This window comes from Hyaena hyaena, unplaced genomic scaffold (genome assembly GCF_003009895.1).
Source record: "Hyaena hyaena isolate Hyena2069 unplaced genomic scaffold, ASM300989v1 scaffold_3, whole genome shotgun sequence".
Taxonomy (NCBI): Eukaryota; Metazoa; Chordata; class Mammalia; order Carnivora; family Hyaenidae; genus Hyaena; species Hyaena hyaena.
In genome coordinates, this window is record NW_024080635.1 from 2,570,549 (window position 1) to 2,591,586 (window position 21,038).

Here is a 21,038-nt window from a genome sequence, read left to right on the forward strand (position 1 = left end):
CTTCCGATTCTGTGTCCCCCTCTCACTGCCCCTTGCCCATTCACAATCTGTCTCTCTCTCTCAAAAGTAAATAAACGTTAAAAGATTTTTAATAAAATAAAATATCTTTGAGAATATGTTAAAAAGCCTAAAAGAAAAGATTGGCAAAGTGGATAAAAATAGAGATTGTCGATAAAGAAGTGGAAGATACTTTTAAAAATAATCAGATATTTTAACACAGAGAAATACAATCCTGAAATTAAGAACTTATTAGATATGTTTAACAGAAGACAGAGTAAAGCAAGACAAAAGATGGCATTAGCAAACTTGAAGACAGTTCGCCAAGCTGAAACACAGAAAAAAACAAACAAAAAGGCAGGGGGTGCCTGGGTGGCTCAGTCGGTTAAGCACCCGACTCTTGATTTCAGCTCAGGTCATGGTCTCAGGGTTATGAGATGGAGTGCTGGGCATAGAGCCTGTTTAAGATTCTCTCTCTCCCTCTCTCCCTCTGCCCCTTCCCCACTCGTGCTTTCTCTCTCTCTTTCTCAAAATAAATAGATAAATCTTAAAACAAAACTAAACTAAAACTAAAAAAGCACAAATATGTGGGTAAACCTAAAATAATTGGCTATAGGGGTGCTGAGTGGCTCAGTCAGTTAAGCATCTGACTCTTGATCTCAGCTCAGGTCACAATATCACGGTTTGTGAGTTCGAGCCCCCATTGGGCTCTGCACTGATGGTTCGGAGCCTGCTTGGCATTCTGTCTCTCCCTCACTCTCTGCCCCTCCCGTGCTTGAGCTCTCTTTCTCTCTCTCAAAATAAATAAATAAATAAATAAGAGAAAATAAAATAATTGGCTCCAAAACAATAATATAGATATCTTACAGGGTTAATAGCATGTATAGAAGTGAAATATACAATAAAAGCACAAAGGATAGAAGGCTGTATATAGAGTCGAACCATTCTAAATTTCTTTAACAGTTTAAAACAGTGGTTAATGTATTAATTTACTACTATAAGACATCTGTAATTCTGTGATATGTACTGAATGCTTGTATTCTCTCTCCATTCATACGTTGAAACTCTAATCCCCATGGGAGGGTACATGAAGATGGGGCTTTGGGAAGTAACCAGGTGGCAGGAGTAGAGTCCTCATGACATGATTAGTGTCCTTGTAAGAAGAGATGTGAGGGGCGCCTGGGTGGCTTAGTCGGTTAAGCGTCCGACTTTTGCTTAGGTCATGATCTCGCGGTTCGTGGGTTCGAGCCCCGCGTCAGGCTCTGTGCTGACTGCCTGCTCAGAGCCTGGAGCCTGTTTCAGTCTGTGACTCCCTCTCTCTCTGACCCTCCCCTGCTCACGCTGTCTCTCTCTCTCTCCTAGAAATAAATAAAAAATATTAAAAAAAAAAAAAAAAAGAAGAAGAGATGTGATAGAGCTTGCTTCCTGTCTCCACCATATGGGAACACAGCGAGAAGATGGCCATCTGCGACCAAGGGCTCTCACCGGAGCCCAAACGTGCCAGTGTACTGATCTTGGTTCCCAGCCCCCAGCACTGGGAGAAATGAATTTCTGTTGTTTAACCCACTAGGTTATGGTATGTTGTTACCGCAGCCTGAACTGAATAAAACATATTGTAATAGGTCACAGATGCGGTTTTAAACTTCCAGAGTAAACACCAAAAGCATTTTGCAAAAATGTATAACTAGAATCTAATAAAAGGAAAGAATGGAATAATAAAAATGAATTAATTACCCCAAAGAAGAAAGTAATGGAGAAAAAAGATGAACAAAGAGCAGATGAGATAGAAAACAAATAGTAGACTTAAAGCCAACTATATCAGTAATTATATTCAATGTGTACAGTTTAAACAGAGTGACCAAAAGACAGATATCATTGGAACTGAGTTTTCAGGGGTGCATGGGTGGCTCAGTCAGTTAAGAGACCTACTTCAGATCAGGTCATGATCTTGTGGTTTGTGAGTTTGAACCCCTCATTGGGCCCCGCACAAAGCCTGCTTTGGATCCTCTGTCTCTCTCTGTCTCTGTCCCTCCTCAGCTCTCTCTCTCTCTCTCTCTCTCTCAAAAATAAACATTAAATAAAATAAAGATTATCTTAAAAAAAAGAATTGATTTTTCAAAAGCTGAATTGTATTTCATTTATAAGAAACATACTTAAATATATAAACATAGAAAGGTGAAACTAAATGATGAAAAAAGATATACCATTTTAATTTTTCTCTTAAGTTTATTTATTTATTTTGAGAGAGACAGAGAGAGTTGGAGAGGGGAGGGGCAGAGAGACGGGGAGAATTTCAAGAATCTCCAAGCTAACATCACAGAGCCTGAGGTGGGGTTTGAACTTAAGAAACTGTGAGATCATGACCTGAGCCAAAATCAAGAGTCAGAAGCGTGACCAACTGAGCCACCTAGGTGCCCCCCAAAGATATACCATTGAAGTTTTAATTTAATCTAATTTAAAAAGCTTTAAGCTTATTTATTTATTTTGAGAGAGACAGAGAGAGAGAGAAAGAGAGGGAGAGAGAGAATCCCAAGCAGGCTTCATGCTGTCAGCACAGAGCCTGACATGGGGCTCAAACCCATGAACTGTGAGATCATGACCTGAGCCAAACCCAAGTTGAACATTTAACTGACTGAGCCACCTAGGCACCCCTTAATTTTGATTTTAAAAGGCTAGTGTCACTATATTATGTCAGATAAAATAGGCTTAAGACAAGAAGTATTACTAGCAATAAAGAGGGATGTTTTATGATAATGAAAGATCAATTTAACAGGAAAATGTAACAGTCCTAAATTTGTATGCACAAAATGACACAGCTTAACAATACATAAATTAAAAATACATAAATCAACTAACACAGAGAAACTAAAAGGAGAAATAGACAAGTGCACCAGCACAAGTGAAAATTTTAACATCTTTTTCTTAGAAAGTCAAACAAAATTTCGTAAGGATATAGAAGATTTAAGCAAAGTGGTTAACCAACTAAATTCGATTGACACATATAGAATATACGTGCAGAATACACATGATTTTCAAGTTCATATGAATGATTTGCCCCAAACAACCCTATTCCGAATCATACACAGTAAGTCTCAACAAATTTCAAAGGAGTGAAATCATACAGATTATGTTTCTGATCAAAATTCCATCAAACTAGAAAACCATAAAAGAGAGATGCTTTTAAAAACTCACCAAATGTTTGGAGATTAAACAATAGACAACTATACATTAAAGAGGAAATAGGAAGAGAAATTAGAAAAGTGTTGAGCTGAATGAGAGTAAGGACAAAAAGACAAAATGCATCAAAATGTATGGGATACAGCTAAAGCAGTGCTTACAAGGAAATCTATAGGCTTAAATGCTCATATTAGGAAAGAAAAAAGCTGAAAATCAATGAAAAGGCTAAAAAAAGGAGAGAAAATTAAACCCAGACTAAGTAGAGAAAAATAATTAAGAAATGGAAAACCGATAATATAGACGAAGAAAAAGTCAAAGTTGGTTCTGTGGGGGTGCCTGGCTGGCTCAGTCCATAAAGCAAGTGACTCTTGATCTTGGAGACAGGAGTTTGAGCCCCATGTTGTGTGTAGAGATTACTTCAATAAATACATATTTTGTAAAAGTTCGTTCCTCATTCTGCTAGCAAGAATGAAAAGAGAAAATGGCAAATATTACCAATATCAGGATGCAAAAGGGAACACCACTCCAGATCCTACACATAAAAAGATACTAAGGAAGTATAACTACTTCATGTCAATAGATTCAACAGCTGACATAAAATGGACAAATTCTTCCAAATACACAATTTAGCAAAACTAATGCAGAAAGAAATACAAAACTGAAATAGTCCTGTATCAATGAGAGGCATTCAGTTTGAAACTTAAGAACATTCCAACAAAGGTCAGAATGGTGGTTGCCCTTGGTAGGGGAATGGTGGGGGGTGGGGGGAAAGATCAAGATCATGTGGAGAGTGTCTGGGGTGAGAGACAAGGTTTTGCCTTCCAATAGGTGTTTGCTTTATTATGGTTCATTAATTGGTACATCTGTTTCATGTGGCTTCCTATATTTGTGTTGTATGTAACCATAAATAAAACGCTTATTGAGAAGCCATCCAGAAGACGTGATAAATGTGCAGAGATTCCCTCGGCCCCCAGAAGTTCTGATTCGGCTTGCCTGAACGAGGCTCCACCAACCGCCACATTTAAGAAACTCCCAGATGTTTTTATGTAGTCACCCGCAGATGCATTTTGAGAAACACTGGTGACTGTGCGGGGATCCGGGGAAGGGTTTAAAGAAATGACAGTCCATTTTCACTTTAGAAAGATCTCTCTGAGGGCTGTGGAGGGACGGTTAGAGGAGCCTGGGGACTGACTCATAAGGGCAGGGAGATGATGAAGGTCTGGCCATTAGAGCAGTGGCTTTGCAACAGGGTGGCATGCAGAGTCAAGAGATGTAGAGCTTCAGAAAACATTTCCAAATCCCCAACAGATACGGCTCTTTGGGGTTTGGGTATGAGATATCAGAATCCCAGGAAATTTTGTGAAATTCCTTAAATCACACAGTATGCCATGTTTTTCCTAACACTTTATGTGTTTTGGAAAAAAATAATGATTGGCCATAATAATAAAAACTGTGAACATCTTTCTGTAAGAAGGTTATAACAAATGTTTCATAGGTTATCTGTGTTAAAATTATAATAACAAATGCATAGTTTATTATTATAATCAGACCATATACTATGACAAGATGATATATTTCAAAAAAATGCAAAAATGATCTCTACCTTATATAGACATTTGATAATAGAACACATTAGACAGGGAAACATTGGGGCACCTGGGTGGCTCCGTTGCTTAGGCAACTCTTGATTTCGGCTCAAGTCATGATCTCATGGTTCATGGGATTGAGTTCTGAGCTGACAGTGTGGAGCCTGCTTGATATCTTCTCTCTTACTCTCTCTCTGCCCCTTCTCCACTTGTTCTCACTCTCAAAATAAATAAATAAACTTAAAAAAAAAGAAGAATGTAGATCTTATTAAGAAAAAGAGCTCAGGGCGTCTGGGTGGCTCACTCCAATGAGCATTCAACTCCTAATTTTGGCTCACGTCATGATCTCATGGTTCATGAGATCAAGCCCTTCATCAGGTTCTGTGCTGACAACATGGAGCCTGCTTGGGATTCTCTCTCTCAATCTCTCTCTCTCTCTCTCTCTCTCTCTCTTTTTCTCTCCTCTCTCTCTGCCTCTACCCCAATTCATGTGCTCTCTCTCTCTTTCTCTTAAAATAAGAAGCATTAAAAAATGTCTAAAGCAATACAATAAAATAAAAAGCAGAACAGTAACCCAAAGCAAATGCCAAATAGAAATTATTTTTAAGATAGAATATAATATCATGAATGTTTACTATTTAAAAGTAAAATGAAGGGGCGCCTGGGTGGCTTAGTCGGTTAAGCGTCCGACTTTCGCTTAGGTCATGATCTCGCGGTTCGTGGGTTTGAGCCCCGCGTCGGGCTCTGTGCTGACTGCCAGCTCAGAGCCTGGAGCCTGTTTCAGTCTGTGACTCCCTCTCTCTCTGACCCTCCCCTGCTCACGCTGTCTCTCTCTCTCTCTCTCTCTCTCTCTCTCTCCCTCTCTCTCCTAGAAATAAATAAAAAACATTAAAAAAATTTAAAAAAAAAGTAAAATGAAAATTTAGAACATGTAAAGCATTAATTGCTTTTGGGCTTTGTTTTTATGATAAGTATTTCAGGAGTGGAAATGCTTGTTTCATCTTGCATTGAGGCTGGATGAATTAAATGTGTGTCCATACATATCTTCACTTTGGATATTAGGATACACATTGCTTCATAAAACTTTCCTTTTAAATGATGAAATATTTTGCTTTACAAAGAACGATAGCTTATAGCAAATATTCAAACACTGGGAAATACCAGCTAACATGACTGGGGAGTATTCAAGTTACATGTCGAAATTGCCACTTTAGGGACTTATTTTGCTTCCAACATTTATTATTTCTTGGAACTCCACTCACAGATTTTGAAGAAGGCATACTCATACTATGTATAGAAACTTACATTCATTGTAAACACCATTTCACACATTTGCAAGAGTGGCTCACCACTGGCCACAGACAGGGTCACAAACACACACTTACAACCTGGCGACAGCCACGAACAGAATGGAATACATTGCTTCAGGTTCTCTCCTGCATCCCAGGTCCCAGAAATGTGGACCTTGACCTTTGACGCCACATTCCAGCATTTCCTACTCTAGCTTTTGACCGACCAGTGAGTTCCTCCAAACCAGAAACAACTCAAGTTTGAATATTAAGCCTTAATCGTAACGGGAGAATAATCCTGGCTTTTCCTGCCCCTGGAGGTTGGTGTCACACAAGCCAAGAGAGGAGGACCTTGGAGGACAGCCAGCTGCGTGATTAAGGTGGGGCGGAGGGAGGCTGCGGACTCGCTGAGAGCAGGTCAACCACGTTCTGCTCTGGCCGCTGCATGTCTCCACGGATGGCCATGGGCTGGGGTGTCACTGGGCTCCACAGGGTCTGGACCCTGCCCAAATCTTGCAGAGCCTCAGGGCCTTTGCAGTGCTGTTCCCTCTTTCTGGAGTGTCTTTCCCAACCTTCTTGGCCATCAGGTCTCTCCTCAAATGGCATCTCCCGAGCACCCTCTCCAGCCACTCTCTCTTTCAATTCCTCCACAGCACCCATTTGCTTGTTTACTATCTGTCCCCCTCCCCCCAACCCCCAAAGGGCAGCTCCGTGAGAGCAATGCTGTCTCCTGCCTTGTTTCCTGCTGAATCCTATGCCTAAAACTAATTGGTACCGAGTAGGTGTTCCATGAATGCTTACTGAATGAATGAACACCCGAGCCGATGGAGTCCAGAAGTACAGACGGAATTTTAAAGACACCTCTCTTGGCTTCCATTTTCTCACGTATCAAAACGGGTGTGTGTGTGTGTGTGTGAGAAGCCCCATCAAATCCCTTCAATAAGGCGTGGTTGGGTCCCAGCGGTGAACCCTTAGCAGGCTAAGCAAATCCTGGGCACCTGCAGTCTGGATGCAATACCAAAATCAGCCAGTGGGAGGCAGCAAGTCACTACAGTTGAACGGTACAAAACCTTAGTCCTACCAAGGCACAGGACACCTGAGGCACATCCCCCAACTGCCCAGGTTGTTTTTTGGGGTTTTCCCCACCATCTGGGACGCATGACTTTCTTAAACACGTCCCTGCTGCCCTGAAGGGAGAACATCGACCCTGCGTGTGAATTCGAATCCCAGCTTTGCTGCTTAACGCTGGGTGCCCAGGTGCGTTCGCTTCTCTGAAGGCGGGGGAGAGGGGGTCCTTGTGAATGAGTCTCCAGCAGATCTGTCCATGGAAGGACGGCGTGTGGGGTCGCGAAAGGGCTTTGAGGACGGCAGGGGCTTTGGGGACAGCCAGGCTAAGAGGCGCCTGGACCGCAGAGCCCTCCAGCGCGCACCCGCAGCCACGCGGCGGGTCGGGGACGGAGACAAAACACACCGAATGGCGGCCTCGCTGCAGATCGACGCCCGCAAACCTCGGTGGCCCCTGTGCTGGCAATCCGGCCCCATTTCGCTGCCCATTCACTCTTCGCTCTTGCGACTTCCCCATGGCTAGCCCTCTCCTCTGAACACCAAGACCCCTTCCTCCTCCCCCCGCCCCCCACCCCAGCCTGGGACCTTGTCTCTGAGAAAAGATAACCAGTCAGAAGAGAACGCCACCTTCTCCCAGGGACCCCGCGGTGCGCCCTGCCTTCTGTCAGCTGGGATGTGATGCCTGAGCTCCCACCCAGGGCGCTGGAGGCTCGCCCCCCACTCACTCCCACCCACCCACGCAAGGGTCCCTGTTGGTGCCTGTCTCTTCTCTTCTGCATCTCATTGTCCCCACCAGCTGGAACATGTCTCATCTGAAGCCTCCTGATGGGAGGAGCCCCCCTCCTGTACTCCGCTGCCCGGGTCCAGCTGGACTCCCTGGAATCGGCGCCCTCCCTAACCCCCTCCACCCATCCTCTCTGGCCCTCACTTCCACCACCTTCCGATTACTCTCTCTCACCGGAGGCCTCTGGTAAAGAGCACCAGTGACCTCCCCTTCCCAACCCCCCTCACCCACCTCTGGGCAGTACTTGACAGTTGAAATGTGCCTTGCGTCTTCTCCAGCTACGTGCACTTCCTGGTTGGCCCGGGAAGCCCCTGGGATGTCTAGTCCACCCAGAGCCTGGGCCACCCACCTTTGCATCCCCTGTCCGGAGCCATGATCCTGACCAGATACCCGTGTGTGACTCCCTCTCAAGGTTGAAGAGACCTCTCCACCTTGACTCCTCAAAGCCGAGTTCTCAGATTATAACCCCTACTCACCTGCTGCTCCTCCCCAGGGTCCCTGTCCCCATACCCGCAGCTCGGAAGTCGTCCTTGACTCCTCCCCTTGCCCCGGGTACCCCAGCTGGCCCCTCAGCAGATTCCGTGACATGACCTGTCCACCCTGCCCTGCCCTGGCCGCTTCTCACTACCAGCACCGTGACCACCGGTCATTTCCCCAAGCTGGCAAGAGACCCCTGCGTTTCTCTCTGCATGCCCGCTGCATGCACCTGCTCAAACCCTCCAGGGCCTGCCCTCCGGCTCGGAACAAAGTCAAAGCCCTGCCTTAGCATGAGGCCTGACCGATCAACCCTGAGCCCTCCGCCTCTCCCTCCTCTCCTGGCACCTCCCCTCACTCACTCCGCTCACCCACATGCATCCCCTTGCCTTTTTTTCATTTTTTTTTTTTTTTAATAGTCTCCATCCCTGGCCTTGGACCTGCAGTTTGCAATGCCTGGGACGCTTCTGACCCAGGTACCACCCGGCCCCTCGCTCGCTGCCCTTGGTCTCTGCTCCCACGCCACCCCTCACGCTGGCCTCTCTCGGTCCTTCCACCTAAAACAGCACATCTCCCTTCATTCACTATCCTCTGGCTCTGCTTTATTATTCCTCACGGTGCTTATTGCGTCCACTATATTCTGTGATGTATTGTACGCCTGTGTGCGCCGTCTCTTTTCCCAAAGGGAAGGCGCACTCCGTGAGCGTGGGTGCTTGCCCAGCATCTCCTTGTGTGTTACCTGTGTCTGGGCTCTCAGATTTCTGCTGAGTGGATGGATAGGTGGGTGGGTGGGTAGATGGATGGAAAGATGGATCAGTGGATGGACAGATGAATGGATGGATAACCTCAAGGTTAAAACACAAGGACACAATGCAAAACACACCATTTCTTGCATCTGAATAAAACTTTGTTTCCCCTAAAGCCCACTCCTGTTTGTGCTTCCAGACACCTCTGAGGGGGTTGCGGTGGAGGTTTCCACCCCCAGTTTTCAGGCACCGGGAGGAGAAGAGTTGGGAACAGGCTGGCTGAAGGCCGTCTGAGCCCTCTGGCTTCCCCCAGGGCGGCATCTGGAGCCTGGCCATTCTCACAAATCTGGGGGACGAGTCTCTTTATTCCAAGGTGCTGGGAGACTTCTCTGGTGTTGGCTGAGCTGAGGAGGCGGCAGGAAGACTCTGGGGACGGGAGGACCATAACAGAGGTTGGAGACCAGAGAACGTCTCATCGGCAGAAGCCTAAAAGGGACACAGGACACAGGAGGTGAGTGGCTTTGGCCTCCAGGCCTTCACATGCTGAAGGGATGTGGCCGGTCACTCTGACGCGTCCCCACCCTCACCTCTGCCAACTCCTTCCCTGTATGACTCATTTTTGTTTTGAGCTCAGAATGCCCCCAAATCGTGTTTTTTTTTTTTTAATTCTCAATGTTTTATTCATTTTTGAGAGAGAGAGAGAGACAGTGTGAACAGGGGAGGGTCAGAGAGAGAGGGAGACACAGAATCTGAAACCGGCTCCAGGCTCTGATCAAGCTGTCAGCACAGAGCCCGACGCGGGGCTCGAACCCACAAACCGTGAGATCGTGACCTGAACCGAAGTCGGATGCTCAGCCGACTGAGCCACCCCGGCGCCCCCGAAATCCTGTTTTTAAAGCCCTGGCGTGCCTGGGGGGCACACGTAGCTTCCACCCCGTTTTGGACCTGGTTGTACTTCTACCTTGTGTGTCTAACCTCCCGACCTGGGGGTTTCTGAGGTTGAGGCCGGGTCTGAGACACTACCTGGCTGGCCCCTTAGCTGGTGGCCAGGCACTACGCATGCTCCCTGAGGACACCCTGACCTTTGGGCCGTCCAGGACCAGGGGCAGCCAGAGGCGGGGTCCTGGGCATGCACTAACCTTCCTTAGTGATTTGCATTATTTGACCTCCTCCTCTCAATAGCCCTGGAGGGAGGATACTAATATTATCCTCTCTACACAGATGGGGAAACTGAGGCACTGCCAACAATCTCCACTGTGGGGGAGCCTGACTTCACTCCAGGCCCGTCTGAGCACTGCAAAGTCAGTGCTCTCACCACCAGAGTGGGTACCTGTAGCTGCTACAGAACTCTCTGGAATAACACAGGACTCGCTAACTGAATGCAAGGAAGGGGGTAAGATCTCAAGGTACCGGTCAGTGCAGGCTGCCTCCCACCAGGACATAGCCTCTGGGGCCACTTGTTGTAAAGGCGCACGGCTCTCAGCCCCCTTGCCAGGACCAGGGTCTGGGGGGGGGGGGGGGGGGCGGGGGGGGGGCGGCTGCCTGAGGAGCCAGCCTAGACATCAGGTCCACTTCAGGAGATAAAGAATTTTGAACCTGGAAAGTTGCCTCATCACTTCAGAAGCACCCAATCTTCTGGTCCCCCGTGGTGGCCCCCAACCCCCAACCCATGTGTCCCCGCGTGGGCGTACCGGCGTCTGGAGCACATCCACCGCCACCTCCCAGCCTAAGGTGCCGTCCCCAGCAGGCTCCTGTGGAAAGATTGTACCAGTAAAGGAAGGTTCTAGAGCCCCCTCTGCACCTCGGGGGGTGAACTCTAGGGTGGACAGAGAGGGGACCCTATGGCAGAGGCTGCCAGGGAGCCGGAAGCCATTAGGGAAGAAAACCAGGGAGCAGTCACAAACGGAGCAGAGTGAGGCCCTGACCATGGGGCTGAGGGTCAACTGGGGCCCCCAGGGCTGCTTGATCCTGCCCTCAAAGGCGTGTACACATCAGAGCTGTCGGAGCCACCCAGCTGGACTACCTTCCACCTACCTGGGGGGAGAGGCTGCGACAGGGTCAGTGCCAAAGGCAGAGGCCAGTGTCAAAAATCAGACCATTTGGGCTTTCCTGGGGCCAGTGGGGAGGAGGAGGGTATTTCTTGGGCTTAGGGCCCCAGAGCTTAGCCACAAGCTCCCCTTGCCAAGCTCAGACCCTGCTGAGATCCCTTCTTGTCCCCTCCAGACACCTGAGCTCGGGCTCCATGGCATAGGAGGGAGAAGCGGGCAGATAGCCATTGAAGACGGAGCTTATGGTGGTTGTGTAAGCGCCCATGGAGGGGAAGACAAGCCAGTCGCCCACATCCAGCTCCGGCAGCTGCACGTCCTCTTGGAAGAGCTTGTCAAAGGCATCGCAGGTGGGACCGTACAGGGTGCAGGGGAAGAGGGGCGGCTCCGAGGAAAACTCCTGCAGGGAGCAAAGGGTAGGGGCTCAGAGAAGGAATAACCCCATCCGGATCCCCCAGCCAGCTCCTCAGGACTGGCAGGACCTGCCCCCGGGGCCCCAGCAGGCAGGCGCCCGCAGGGACACAGTGAGCCACCCGTAATGACCACCCCTGCCTTCATGCCGTTTGCACGCTAGCGACACCATCCAGCTCTGCCAATTAACAGATGCGAGCACAGTCCAGCGCTGCCAATTCACAGATGGGGACACTTTATTCAATAATCACTCATTGGGATCACCTGGGGAGTTTTAACAAAGGACTGACGCCAGGGTCCCAACCCATGTGGAATTCTGATTTCAGCGGCCCAGGTCATCGCCTGGGCACTGGGGTCTTGTAAAGCTTCCCAGGTGATTTCATGAGGAGCAAAGCATGAGAATCTCTCCTTCCTAAGCCTCCTGCACTGCCAACATTCAAGGATTCTGGAAACACAAGCGCGTGCATGTAGAGAGATGCACCTGGAGACGCACATAGCGAAACAGACACATGCACTTGCACCCGCCTCCCTGCATACATCTCCCGGCACCTGTCTCCCTGCACAAGCACAAATCAGCGCGCACACAGAGATGCACCCGTACAGAATCACGCATGCAGATACACCCAGGCACCCGTGTGTCCTCGTACATGCACGTGGAATGACGATGTGCAAACCACAGAGAGTCTGAGCTCCTTTACTACCCGCCACCCCCAGCCCCCGCTGCCAGGACCCCTTGCCTCTCAGGACTGGGGGCTGGACTTAGTAGCTTTAGCATCCAGGAGTGCCAAAGCCACACCCTTACCTTCACCACAATGGGCACCCTGGGGACAGGCTCCCTGAGGAAGATGCGAAAGATGCCATAGTGGCCATCGTTGAGATAGTACAGCAGTTTCTGGCGGCCTCCTGGGAGGGAGGAAGGGCAGGATGGTGGTGTGCTCGGCTGGCCTACCCGCACACAACACCTGAGCGCAGCACCCTGGGGGGGGGCCCAGATCCGCTGCCCCCTGCTGGGTAACTCCTATTCTCTGTTTCAGGGGTCCTCCTGAGCCCATGCACGGCAGAGGCCTGTCTTCTGGGCTCCCGCTGCCCCCGCTCTGCCGAGCCAGCTTACCCACCTCACCCATTCCTTCCCTCCAAAACCACACTGGAGGCTCTCACCCCGAGTTTGCTTGCTTCTTCTGCTCCTGCCCCAACCTGGCCCATCCCCCGTGGCCCTGCGAGGCATGCCGAGTCTCCTACTTCTGTGACTTAAAGCTTTCTTCCTTCGGCACGGTTATTTCCTTGTCTGCCTGTCTTGTGTTACCTGATTAAAATAAACCTCAGATACATTAGAACGAGTGCCTGACTGACAGTCACAAAGTGGAGCACGATTCTTACCTCCCTCCACCTAAATGCTCTGCCTCTATTGATGTTGCTGAAGTAAGCACATGTAGTGGCTGTCACACTCCCATGTCTACTGAGCTGAGGTCATCCATGACCCCGAGATCTGTTGGACATGACCTACTACCAAGCGAGTTTCTTCCCAGCCACTTAGTCTGTCTGCAGAATATTACTTTCTTGAACCTAAACTCAGGATTGTACACTGTCTCCGTTTTTTTAATTTTTTAATTTGTTTTGAGATAGTGAGGAGGGGGAGGGGCAGAGAGAGGGAGAGACAGACTCCCAAGCGGGCTCCGCACTGTCATCACAGAGTCGGATGCGGGGCTCAAACTCCCGAACCGTGAGATCATGACGTGAGCCAAAACCAAGAGTCCATTGCTTAACTGACTGAGCCACCAGGCGCCCCGCGTACACTGATCTCTGTTAACATTTGGGGCGTGCCAGCTACCACTTAGATGCCCACATTTTTCTGAATATCGGTCCCCCCCGCCTTGTCTTCTCCACACCATCTTCTCCCTGCTGTTAGTTAACCCATCCTCTCCCCTCTCTCCCCTGCCGTCACTGATCCTGTCTCTCATGACCACAGTGCAGTTATCCCTAAGCCAGTTAGTCATGACATCCGTGAGGCCGAGAGCTCAGCTCTGCTTGGCCCGGCTGCACCGCTAACTAGCTGTGCTGAGTACATAAATCACTTCCTCTCCCTGAGCCTCAGTGTTTTCACCTGTAACACGGGCACGACCCCCCCCCCCCAAACTACCCCCAGAGGATTGTTGAGCAGAAATGAGACAAACTATGGATTTCATATATAATAGATACTTCATCAGCAGCTGTCATTATTGTGGTAATAAGAGTAATAAGCCCCAAATACTTATTACTTGGACTTTTGTTAAACGATGGCTCAGACCGTGTGCTGCCTATCAGAATATTCTTTAATGAGACGCTTTGTGAGAAAGCGAAATCAGTTGCCCGAAGTGCCTTGGGATTAGAAGGTGTGGGCCTGTCCTATGCCACAAGGATAAGGGAGGAGATTAAAGGGATTTATAAGTGTTTATATGTCAGTTATTACAAAGCCACAGAATAAAGAGTAGGTGAGTTCTACTCATATTCTCTATCTTGTCATGAAATTGAGTTTCTGGTTAGCTCACTTTGTGAGCACTGAGAACAGCCACCCCACCCCACTCCTGCTCCAAAAATAACAATCAAATAATTCTCCCCTGGTGGTCTGCCTCAATTGCAAAAACGTTTCCCATCACTCCAGTAGATGTCACCCTTAACCTTCAGGCCACGACAGCGACAACATCGCCTTCCTATACTTGTAAGAATTCGGTTTTACTCCGTAGGGCGTCCGGGCGACTCAGTCAATTAAGCTTCAGACTCTTGATTTGGGGGTTAGGTCATGAGCTCATGGTTTGTGGGTTCGAGCCCTGCGTCGGAGCCTTCTTGGGACTCTCTCTCTCTCCCCCTCACTTTCTGTCCCTCCCCCACTTGCTCACTCTGTCCCTCCTTCTCTTAGAAATACATAAATAAACAAGAGTTTGTCTTTACTCGGTATATTTTTCGTTATAAGAATCTGCACCTGTTAGAAAGCACGTGCTCAGAGTTTTAGACGCACAACAGCGGCACAGTGGTGTCTGTGACCTCCTGAGCTGTGGCCGGTGTGACTCCGCCCCCACAAACACAACTACATTCACTGGCTGCTCAGGAAGAATGAAGGCTTGGTCTTGACTCTTTACCTCCCAGTCCGTTTGAGAATATGACACAGCAGCGATATCAACAGGTTCATTCCTATACCCATTAGGCACGAGGGGTGGAGCCCAGGCCCTCTGTCCGTCCTCTTCCCCAGGGCCTGGGGACACCAGGACAGTGCCCTCCCCACCCAGTGCTGGCCCACGCACCGGCCTCCAGCACAGCTTTCTTGGCGATGATATTGACGGCGGCCGTGCAGACAGATTCCGCGTAGAAGCGTCCAGGCTCCGCGATGATCTCAACGCCACTCCCCTCGGGGAAGTCCTGGGCCAGGGCGTCATTGATCACTCTCGCCATCTACAGGGACAGAGGGACCCTAATCTGACCGGTCCCTGATGTGGGGACCTGCATCATTCCCCTTCCTTCCCATAACAGCACTGTGGGAAGTGGTATCATCCCCACTTCACCAGCGAGGAAACAGAAATGGTGGCCCAAAGAGGGGACATGACTTGTCCAAGGACACACAGCAAGTGCATAGGCTCTAGCACTCTGTCTGAATTTGGAACCACTGCAGTCAATACATGGTCAGCAAAGATGGACTGTGTCCTGGATCAGGAGATAGTGAACTTCTACCTGACCACAGCTTACCCAGGGATAGGAACTAACACGTCTAAAATGGAGCTAGACACCCACATGCTTGTACGTGCATACAGACCAGGCATGTAAGATCGTGGCTTCGTCAACAAAGACAAATGTCAGCTACGTGCATGCATGTGACTCAGTTCCAAGAACTCCCCCCGCACACAAACTGACCTCCTCAAACTTAGGCTCACAGCCTTCCTCTCCGGGGAAGCCCCCTCCGATGTCCAGGAGGCTCATGTCATGCCCAAGCGCACGGCCCATCTCAAATACGTGCCGGCAGTCAGCGATGGCCTCCATGAAGCTGTGGGGCGTCTGGCAGTTCGAGCCCACGTGGAAGCTACACACGTGTCAAACGACACGTGGAGAAACATGCATGGAAACACAAGAGTCAGTAAGAAGACGGCAGTCAGGGGCATCTGGGCGGCTCGGTCAGTTGAGCGTCCGACTTGGGCTCAGGTCGTAATCACATGGATCTTGAGTTGGAGCCTCACGTCGGGCTCTGTGCTGACTGCTCAGAGCCTGCAGCCTGCTTCCGAATCTGTGTCTCCCTCCCTCTCTCTCTCTGCCCCTCCCCTGTTCACGCTCTGCTTCTCTCTCTCACTCAAAAATAAACATTAAAAAAAAAAATGAAAAGGGACCTTCAGAAACACCAACAAGGGACACACACGAAGACAAGTGTGACCACACCGGCCCAGAAACACACAGCCTCGGACACACATGTGCGTGTCCCCTGAGACACACACACTGCATGGAACAGCCCTGGAGTCACTTCTCGATGCTGCCTCCCAGCGCCCGCATTGCAGGGCCCCCCTTCTGTGAACAGAACCCCAAATCGCGGGGCACCCACAAGCAGGGTGGGTTGGGGGACCACCAGTGCCGGGTGGGGTGAGGCAAGCGAGGGCTTCTCCTTGGGGGCAAAACATACAGCAGTGCCAAAACACTAAGCCAGCAAGCTAAATAACCTTTAATGCAATATTTTGCTTCAATTTCGCTTCAATTTTTTTAAATGTGTACTCATTTTTGAGAGAGAGAAACACACACACACAGATGGCACAAGTGGGGGAGGGGCAGAGAGAGAGAGGGAGACACAGAATCCGAAGCAGGCTCCAGGCTCTGGGCTCTCAGCACAGAGCCCCACACAGGGCTCGAACTCACAAACCGTGAGATCATGACCTGAGCCAAAGTCAAACGCTTAACCGACTGAGTCACCCAGGCGCCCCACGGTACTTTTTAAAAGCAAAATTGGTGGGGCGCCTGGGTGGCTCAGTCGGTTAAGCATCTGACTTTGGCTCAGGTCATGATCTCACAGTTCGTGGGTTCAAGCCCCGCGTCGGGCTCTGTGCTGACAGCCAGCTCAGATCCTGGAGCCTGTTTCAGATTCTGTGTCTCCCTCTCTCTCTGACCCCCCCCTGCTCACATTGTCTCTCTCTCTCTCAGAAATAAATAAAAAACATTAAAAAAAAGCAAAATTGGTGCAAAACAGGCACAACGGATAAAATACAGAAATTTTAAGTTTAAATCAAAATTTTGATATTTTCCTCATCGTGGAGTTGCATTTTTTGAAAAACATTGTATTAAAATGTTATTTATCTGGAGTCCTAAGTGCTCTGGCGTCCCCTTAAATCTTGCACCCCAGGCGAGTGCCTTGCTTGCCCCCTCCCCCACGGAGTCCCAGACAACATCCAGCCCCCTTGCTGAGGACAAACAGAGCGTTCTGAGGCCCAGGGGCCTGCGCGACAGCCCAGGAGGCTGGCTGTGCTTCACAGGCAGGCAGAGCCCGCGCTCTCACCTGGTTCCGACCACAGCCAACCCCAGGTCCCTGGCGGACTTGAGCAGATGTTCACACGCCTCCAGTCTTGCCCCGAACTTGGTGCTCAGGGGAAGGATGCTCCCGCTGTCCTGGGTCCACAGCCGGAGGACCAGCCTGGGAGGGGGTGTGAAAGATGCGAAGGGCTCTTAGACACATGAGCCCCGAAGCCTGGATGGTTTATCACACCCACCCCTGCACCCAATCTCTCTCCATTTCTCCACCCGCCCCTGACTAGTTCCCCTGGACTGTCCAGCCACGGGGTCCCAAAGAACTAAAACCCTCAACACTTACAGACTTTTGCCCAGGCAAGGAAAAGCAGGAAAGCGATAAAATGATAACTACACCTTCTCTGCAGGTCTCCATGGTGCAGCATCAGAGATGTTAGCTAACTTTCCCAAGACCACACAGCATGTGCAAAGGAATCTGAAATGTGAGCCCAGGTCTCCCTGACTCTGATGTGAGTGTTTTTTCCATAAAGTCCCCCGACCCTAGACCTCCTAAGGCCTGCCCAGGGTCTATGCAGACATACGCAATGTGTTTTCCCAGTGGTGTGTAGCAGGGAAGGCATGGGGCCCACTGACTCAAATTCTTCTTCTTTGCTGCTTGAGCCTGTCTCCCAGGTCACCCCATGGGACCACCTTCATCTGTCACAGAGGCCCAGCTCCCCTGGTAGGGGCCCCAGAAGGCTGGCCCTTGCTCTGCCTGTCGCCTCCTGCCTGCATCCCCCCCACCCCGCCCTGCTGCTCTCACCTGGCCCCTGGGTAGTGCTGGGCCACCTTGGTCAGCTCCTCCTCACTGTCGAAGGTCAGGAGCTGCACCCCGTGGCGGGCAGCGTACTGGATGTGGGAGATAGGCTTGCAGGGGTTGGCGTAGATGATGCGTGAAGGGGCCACGCCCAGGCCCAACACCTGCTCCAGCTCCACCTGGCGTGGGTGACAGAGTCGGGAGGTCTTCCTGCTCCCCTCCACTCTTGGGGGCAGGAACCCTGGGCATGAACACAAGGGGCTGCCCTTGACTGGCACATGGCCCAGTGGAAGGCTGACCATGCATAATTCATTCATTCATTCCTTCAGAGACAAGTGTCAGCCACTGTTCGAGGTGCCGCAGACCCCAGCCCGAGGTCCCTAGCAGCTGGCCTTCTCCCCCAGCAAGGGTCAGGCCTGTTGGCAGCAGCGGACATAGGCTCACCTGGCTGGCGCAGTCGAAGCCGGTGCCCAGGGAGGCCAGGACGCGCAGCACCCACGCGCTGTTGTTGCACTTGACCGCGTAGAAGGGTGATACCCGCGGCAGGGCCTGGCAGAAGGCCCGATGGCGGCTGGCCAGCACACCCAGGTTGCCTACCATGAAGGAGTCCCGGTGGTCCTGGAAGGGCAGGGGGAGGGAAGGGAGGCTGGGTCGTGGGCGCCTCACCTCGTCTTCACGGTAACTCTCTGCGGTGAGTGCTATTGTTATCACCGTTTTAGAGATGGGGAAACGGGCTCAGAAACACGAAGTCACTGGTTCAAGGTCATAGAGCAAGTACAAGACAGGATTTGACCCCAGATCTTTTGTTTGTTTGTTTCTTTGTTTGTTTGTTTATTGAGAAAGAGAGAGGGAATGGGGGAGGAACAGAGAGAGAGAAGGAGAGAGAATCCCCATCAGGCTCCTCACTGTCAGTGCAGAGCCCGACACAGGGCTCAGTCTCATGAACCAAGAGATCATGACCTGAGCCGAAACTAAGAGTTGGACAAGGAACTGACTGAGCCACCCAGGCGCCCCCTGGCCCCAGATCTTCTAATGCTTTAAACAGGGAGACATGGGGGCGCCTGGGCGGCTCAGTCAGTTAAGTGTCCGACTTCAGCTCAGGTCATGATCTCACGGCTCATGGGTTCAAGCCCCGCGTCGGGCTCTGTGCTGACAGCTCAGAGCCTGGAGCCTGCTTTGGATTCTGTGTCTCCCTCTCTCTCTCTCTGCCCCTCCCCCACTCACACTCTGTCTCTCTCAAAAATAGATAAACATTAAAAAACATTGTAAACAGGGAGACATGAGGGCAATCATCTTTGTAGATCAAAGCGGGGACACAACGGCTCCAACCCTCAACTAGGGAGCCCGGCACTGGGTAAAATTCCATGTGGCAATGGAAGGTGCGAGAAGGTGACAGAGAAAACTATTCCCTGAACCCCACTAGAACTGAGGCTTGGAGTAAATCCTAGTAAACTGACCTATTAAACCACAAAACTTAAAGTCTTATTTCCTGTCCGCCAAAGTAGGGACCGCGTCTCCCCCTCTCTGCTCCTCCCTCCCTTTCACCCCTGCCCCTTCCTCCCTCTCCCTCCTTACTGAATCAGAGAGCTCCTGAATCTTCTTCAGGACCACCTGCCAGGCAGATTCCCCAGGCTCTAGCGTGATGAGCTCCTTTGGCCACAGGCTTCCAGAGGGTTCTTCACTCTCCTTCAGGTTCCCAAGGTGGGTGCTCGTGCCCGACTCTCCAGAAGCTCCCTCCGCCAGGCACAGTCCCGGCATCCTGGAAAAGTCTTGCTCTAAGGACCTGGCCTCCTCTTCTCCCAGCTCCCTGCAAGCCCCAGGGGCCAGAGTTCCCAAGCCAGCCAGTCCTCGGCCCTCACATTCAGCCACAGAGAGCCCCACGGCGCCCTGGTGAATTTTCCCACCTGTAGCATGGGCCGCTGGCCTGGTCTCTTCAGAGACATGGTGGAAGCCCAGGCCAGGTGCACACACCATGCGTATGGAATAGAGGGTTGGTATCCTCCCCAAGGCTCCTTCACACACATGTCCCCATTCTCAGGTGAGAAAACAGAGGCGCAGGAAGGATAAGCGAGGAGTTCAAGATCTTCAGATTATGGGATTTAGAGCTGAGGCCCAAGAGATGATCTCGTCCAGCAACCCCATTGTACACACAGGGACAGGAGGCTCAGAGAAGGGAGGAGAGTAGCCCACGGTCACCAAGAAGCCGGTGGCCAAGCTAGGACTGGCACCTGAGCTCCCTCGAGCAGCCCCTGGCCCCAGCTGTTGGCCATGCATCCCTGAGACCACAGTGACGGCACTCTGCAGCCAGGGTCCTTCCGACTCAGCAGTTAGGGCTGCACCACGGTCCCCACTCCACACCCAGACTTACTTGGCGTCCATCGCGACCTGCTTCCTGAGGCACAGCCCAGGGCACTGGGGTCTATGGCGTCCCGAGCTTCCGGGAAATACCTGCAGGAACATCAGAGCTTAGCACGGAGCTCAGGGGCTGTCCCTCCAAGCCTCAGGGCCCCAAGAACGAGCCTTTCTGGGTCACCCATATAGCGGACACAGGGGGAAAAGTCGGATGCCTATTAGAAGTGGACGTCAGCAAGGATCAGGGTTGAGGGACCCCGGCAACCCCGTCACCCACCGTCCGTGCTTCACAGATGGAGAATCCTGGTGCTCAAGGTCTCCAGATGACTCAGCTAACCTGGAGCAGAATCAGGACCTCGGGCTTCCTTTACGAGCCGGTTCCACTGCCTCAGAGCACGAGCTCGTCTCTCCTCAGGCCGTGTCTCTGCTCTCCGTCGGAGATTTAAATGTCTCACTGAAGTTGCGCTGTCTACGTCACTGTCACCTGGTGTCCAGGCACATCCCGTCCCCACCCTCTCCCTACCCTCCCTCTGTGGTCTTCTGAGCTCTCGCCATTTCACCTGCTGACCCTCCTGGGCTGAAGCCATGACTTTGGAGCTGCCCCACCTCAGCTGGGATGGGGCAACAGCTGGGATGATCAACAGCTCTCCTGCAGGCTTACACTCACCTCTGTGCAGTGACCCAGAGCCTCCTCTTCCGGTTTCAGAAGGAAGACCAGCAAGGAGCCTATTATTGCTAAGCCTCTTGGCCAGCCCTGCCCCACATTATTCTTGTTTGAGGTCTCCCCCCACCCCTTTTCCCTTCCCATCAGGAGCCAATGTCCCCACCCCTATCCCCTCTCCCCCAGGCT

At 50.8% G+C, this 21,038-nt stretch overlaps 1 protein-coding gene across 2 annotated transcripts; it reads right to left on the reverse strand.

The window, feature by feature from the left end:
• Window positions 1–9,261: 9,261 nt before the first annotated feature.
• Window positions 9,262–20,603, reverse strand: LOC120232918 (antizyme inhibitor 2-like). Of its 2 annotated transcripts, XM_039233938.1 has the most exons (13): window positions 20,466–20,603; window positions 20,205–20,284; window positions 19,741–19,869; window positions 19,412–19,595; window positions 18,281–18,454; window positions 17,843–18,015; window positions 17,072–17,206; window positions 15,454–15,619; window positions 14,850–14,997; window positions 12,377–12,477; window positions 11,346–11,563; window positions 10,810–10,869; window positions 9,262–9,604 (listed from the first exon to the last, which is right to left on the reverse strand). In XM_039233938.1, exons 4-12 carry the CDS (start codon window positions 19,592–19,594, stop codon window positions 10,845–10,847), a joined length of 1,323 nt encoding a protein of 440 aa, XP_039089869.1. In that variant the 5' UTR covers window position 19,595; window positions 19,741–19,869; window positions 20,205–20,284; window positions 20,466–20,603; the 3' UTR covers window positions 9,262–9,604; window positions 10,810–10,844. The 2 variants fall into 2 exon arrangements, with proteins under 2 accessions (XP_039089869.1, XP_039089867.1); XM_039233936.1 differs by lacking the exon at window positions 19,741–19,869.
• Between the last annotated feature and the right edge of the window lie 435 nt (window positions 20,604–21,038).

Excerpts from the sequence above, each read along its gene's own strand:
- LOC120232918 (XM_039233936.1), bottom strand. Across the intron at positions 17,207-17,842 it reads CAGCACTACCCAGGGGCCAG|GCTGGTCCTCCGGCTGTGGA; the intron begins GTGAGAGCAGCA and ends ACCCCCTCCCAG. Across the intron at positions 10,870-11,345 it reads GCCATGGAGCCCGAGCTCAG|GAGCCTGCTGGGGACGGCAC; the intron begins GTGTCTGGAGGG and ends ATCTTTCCACAG.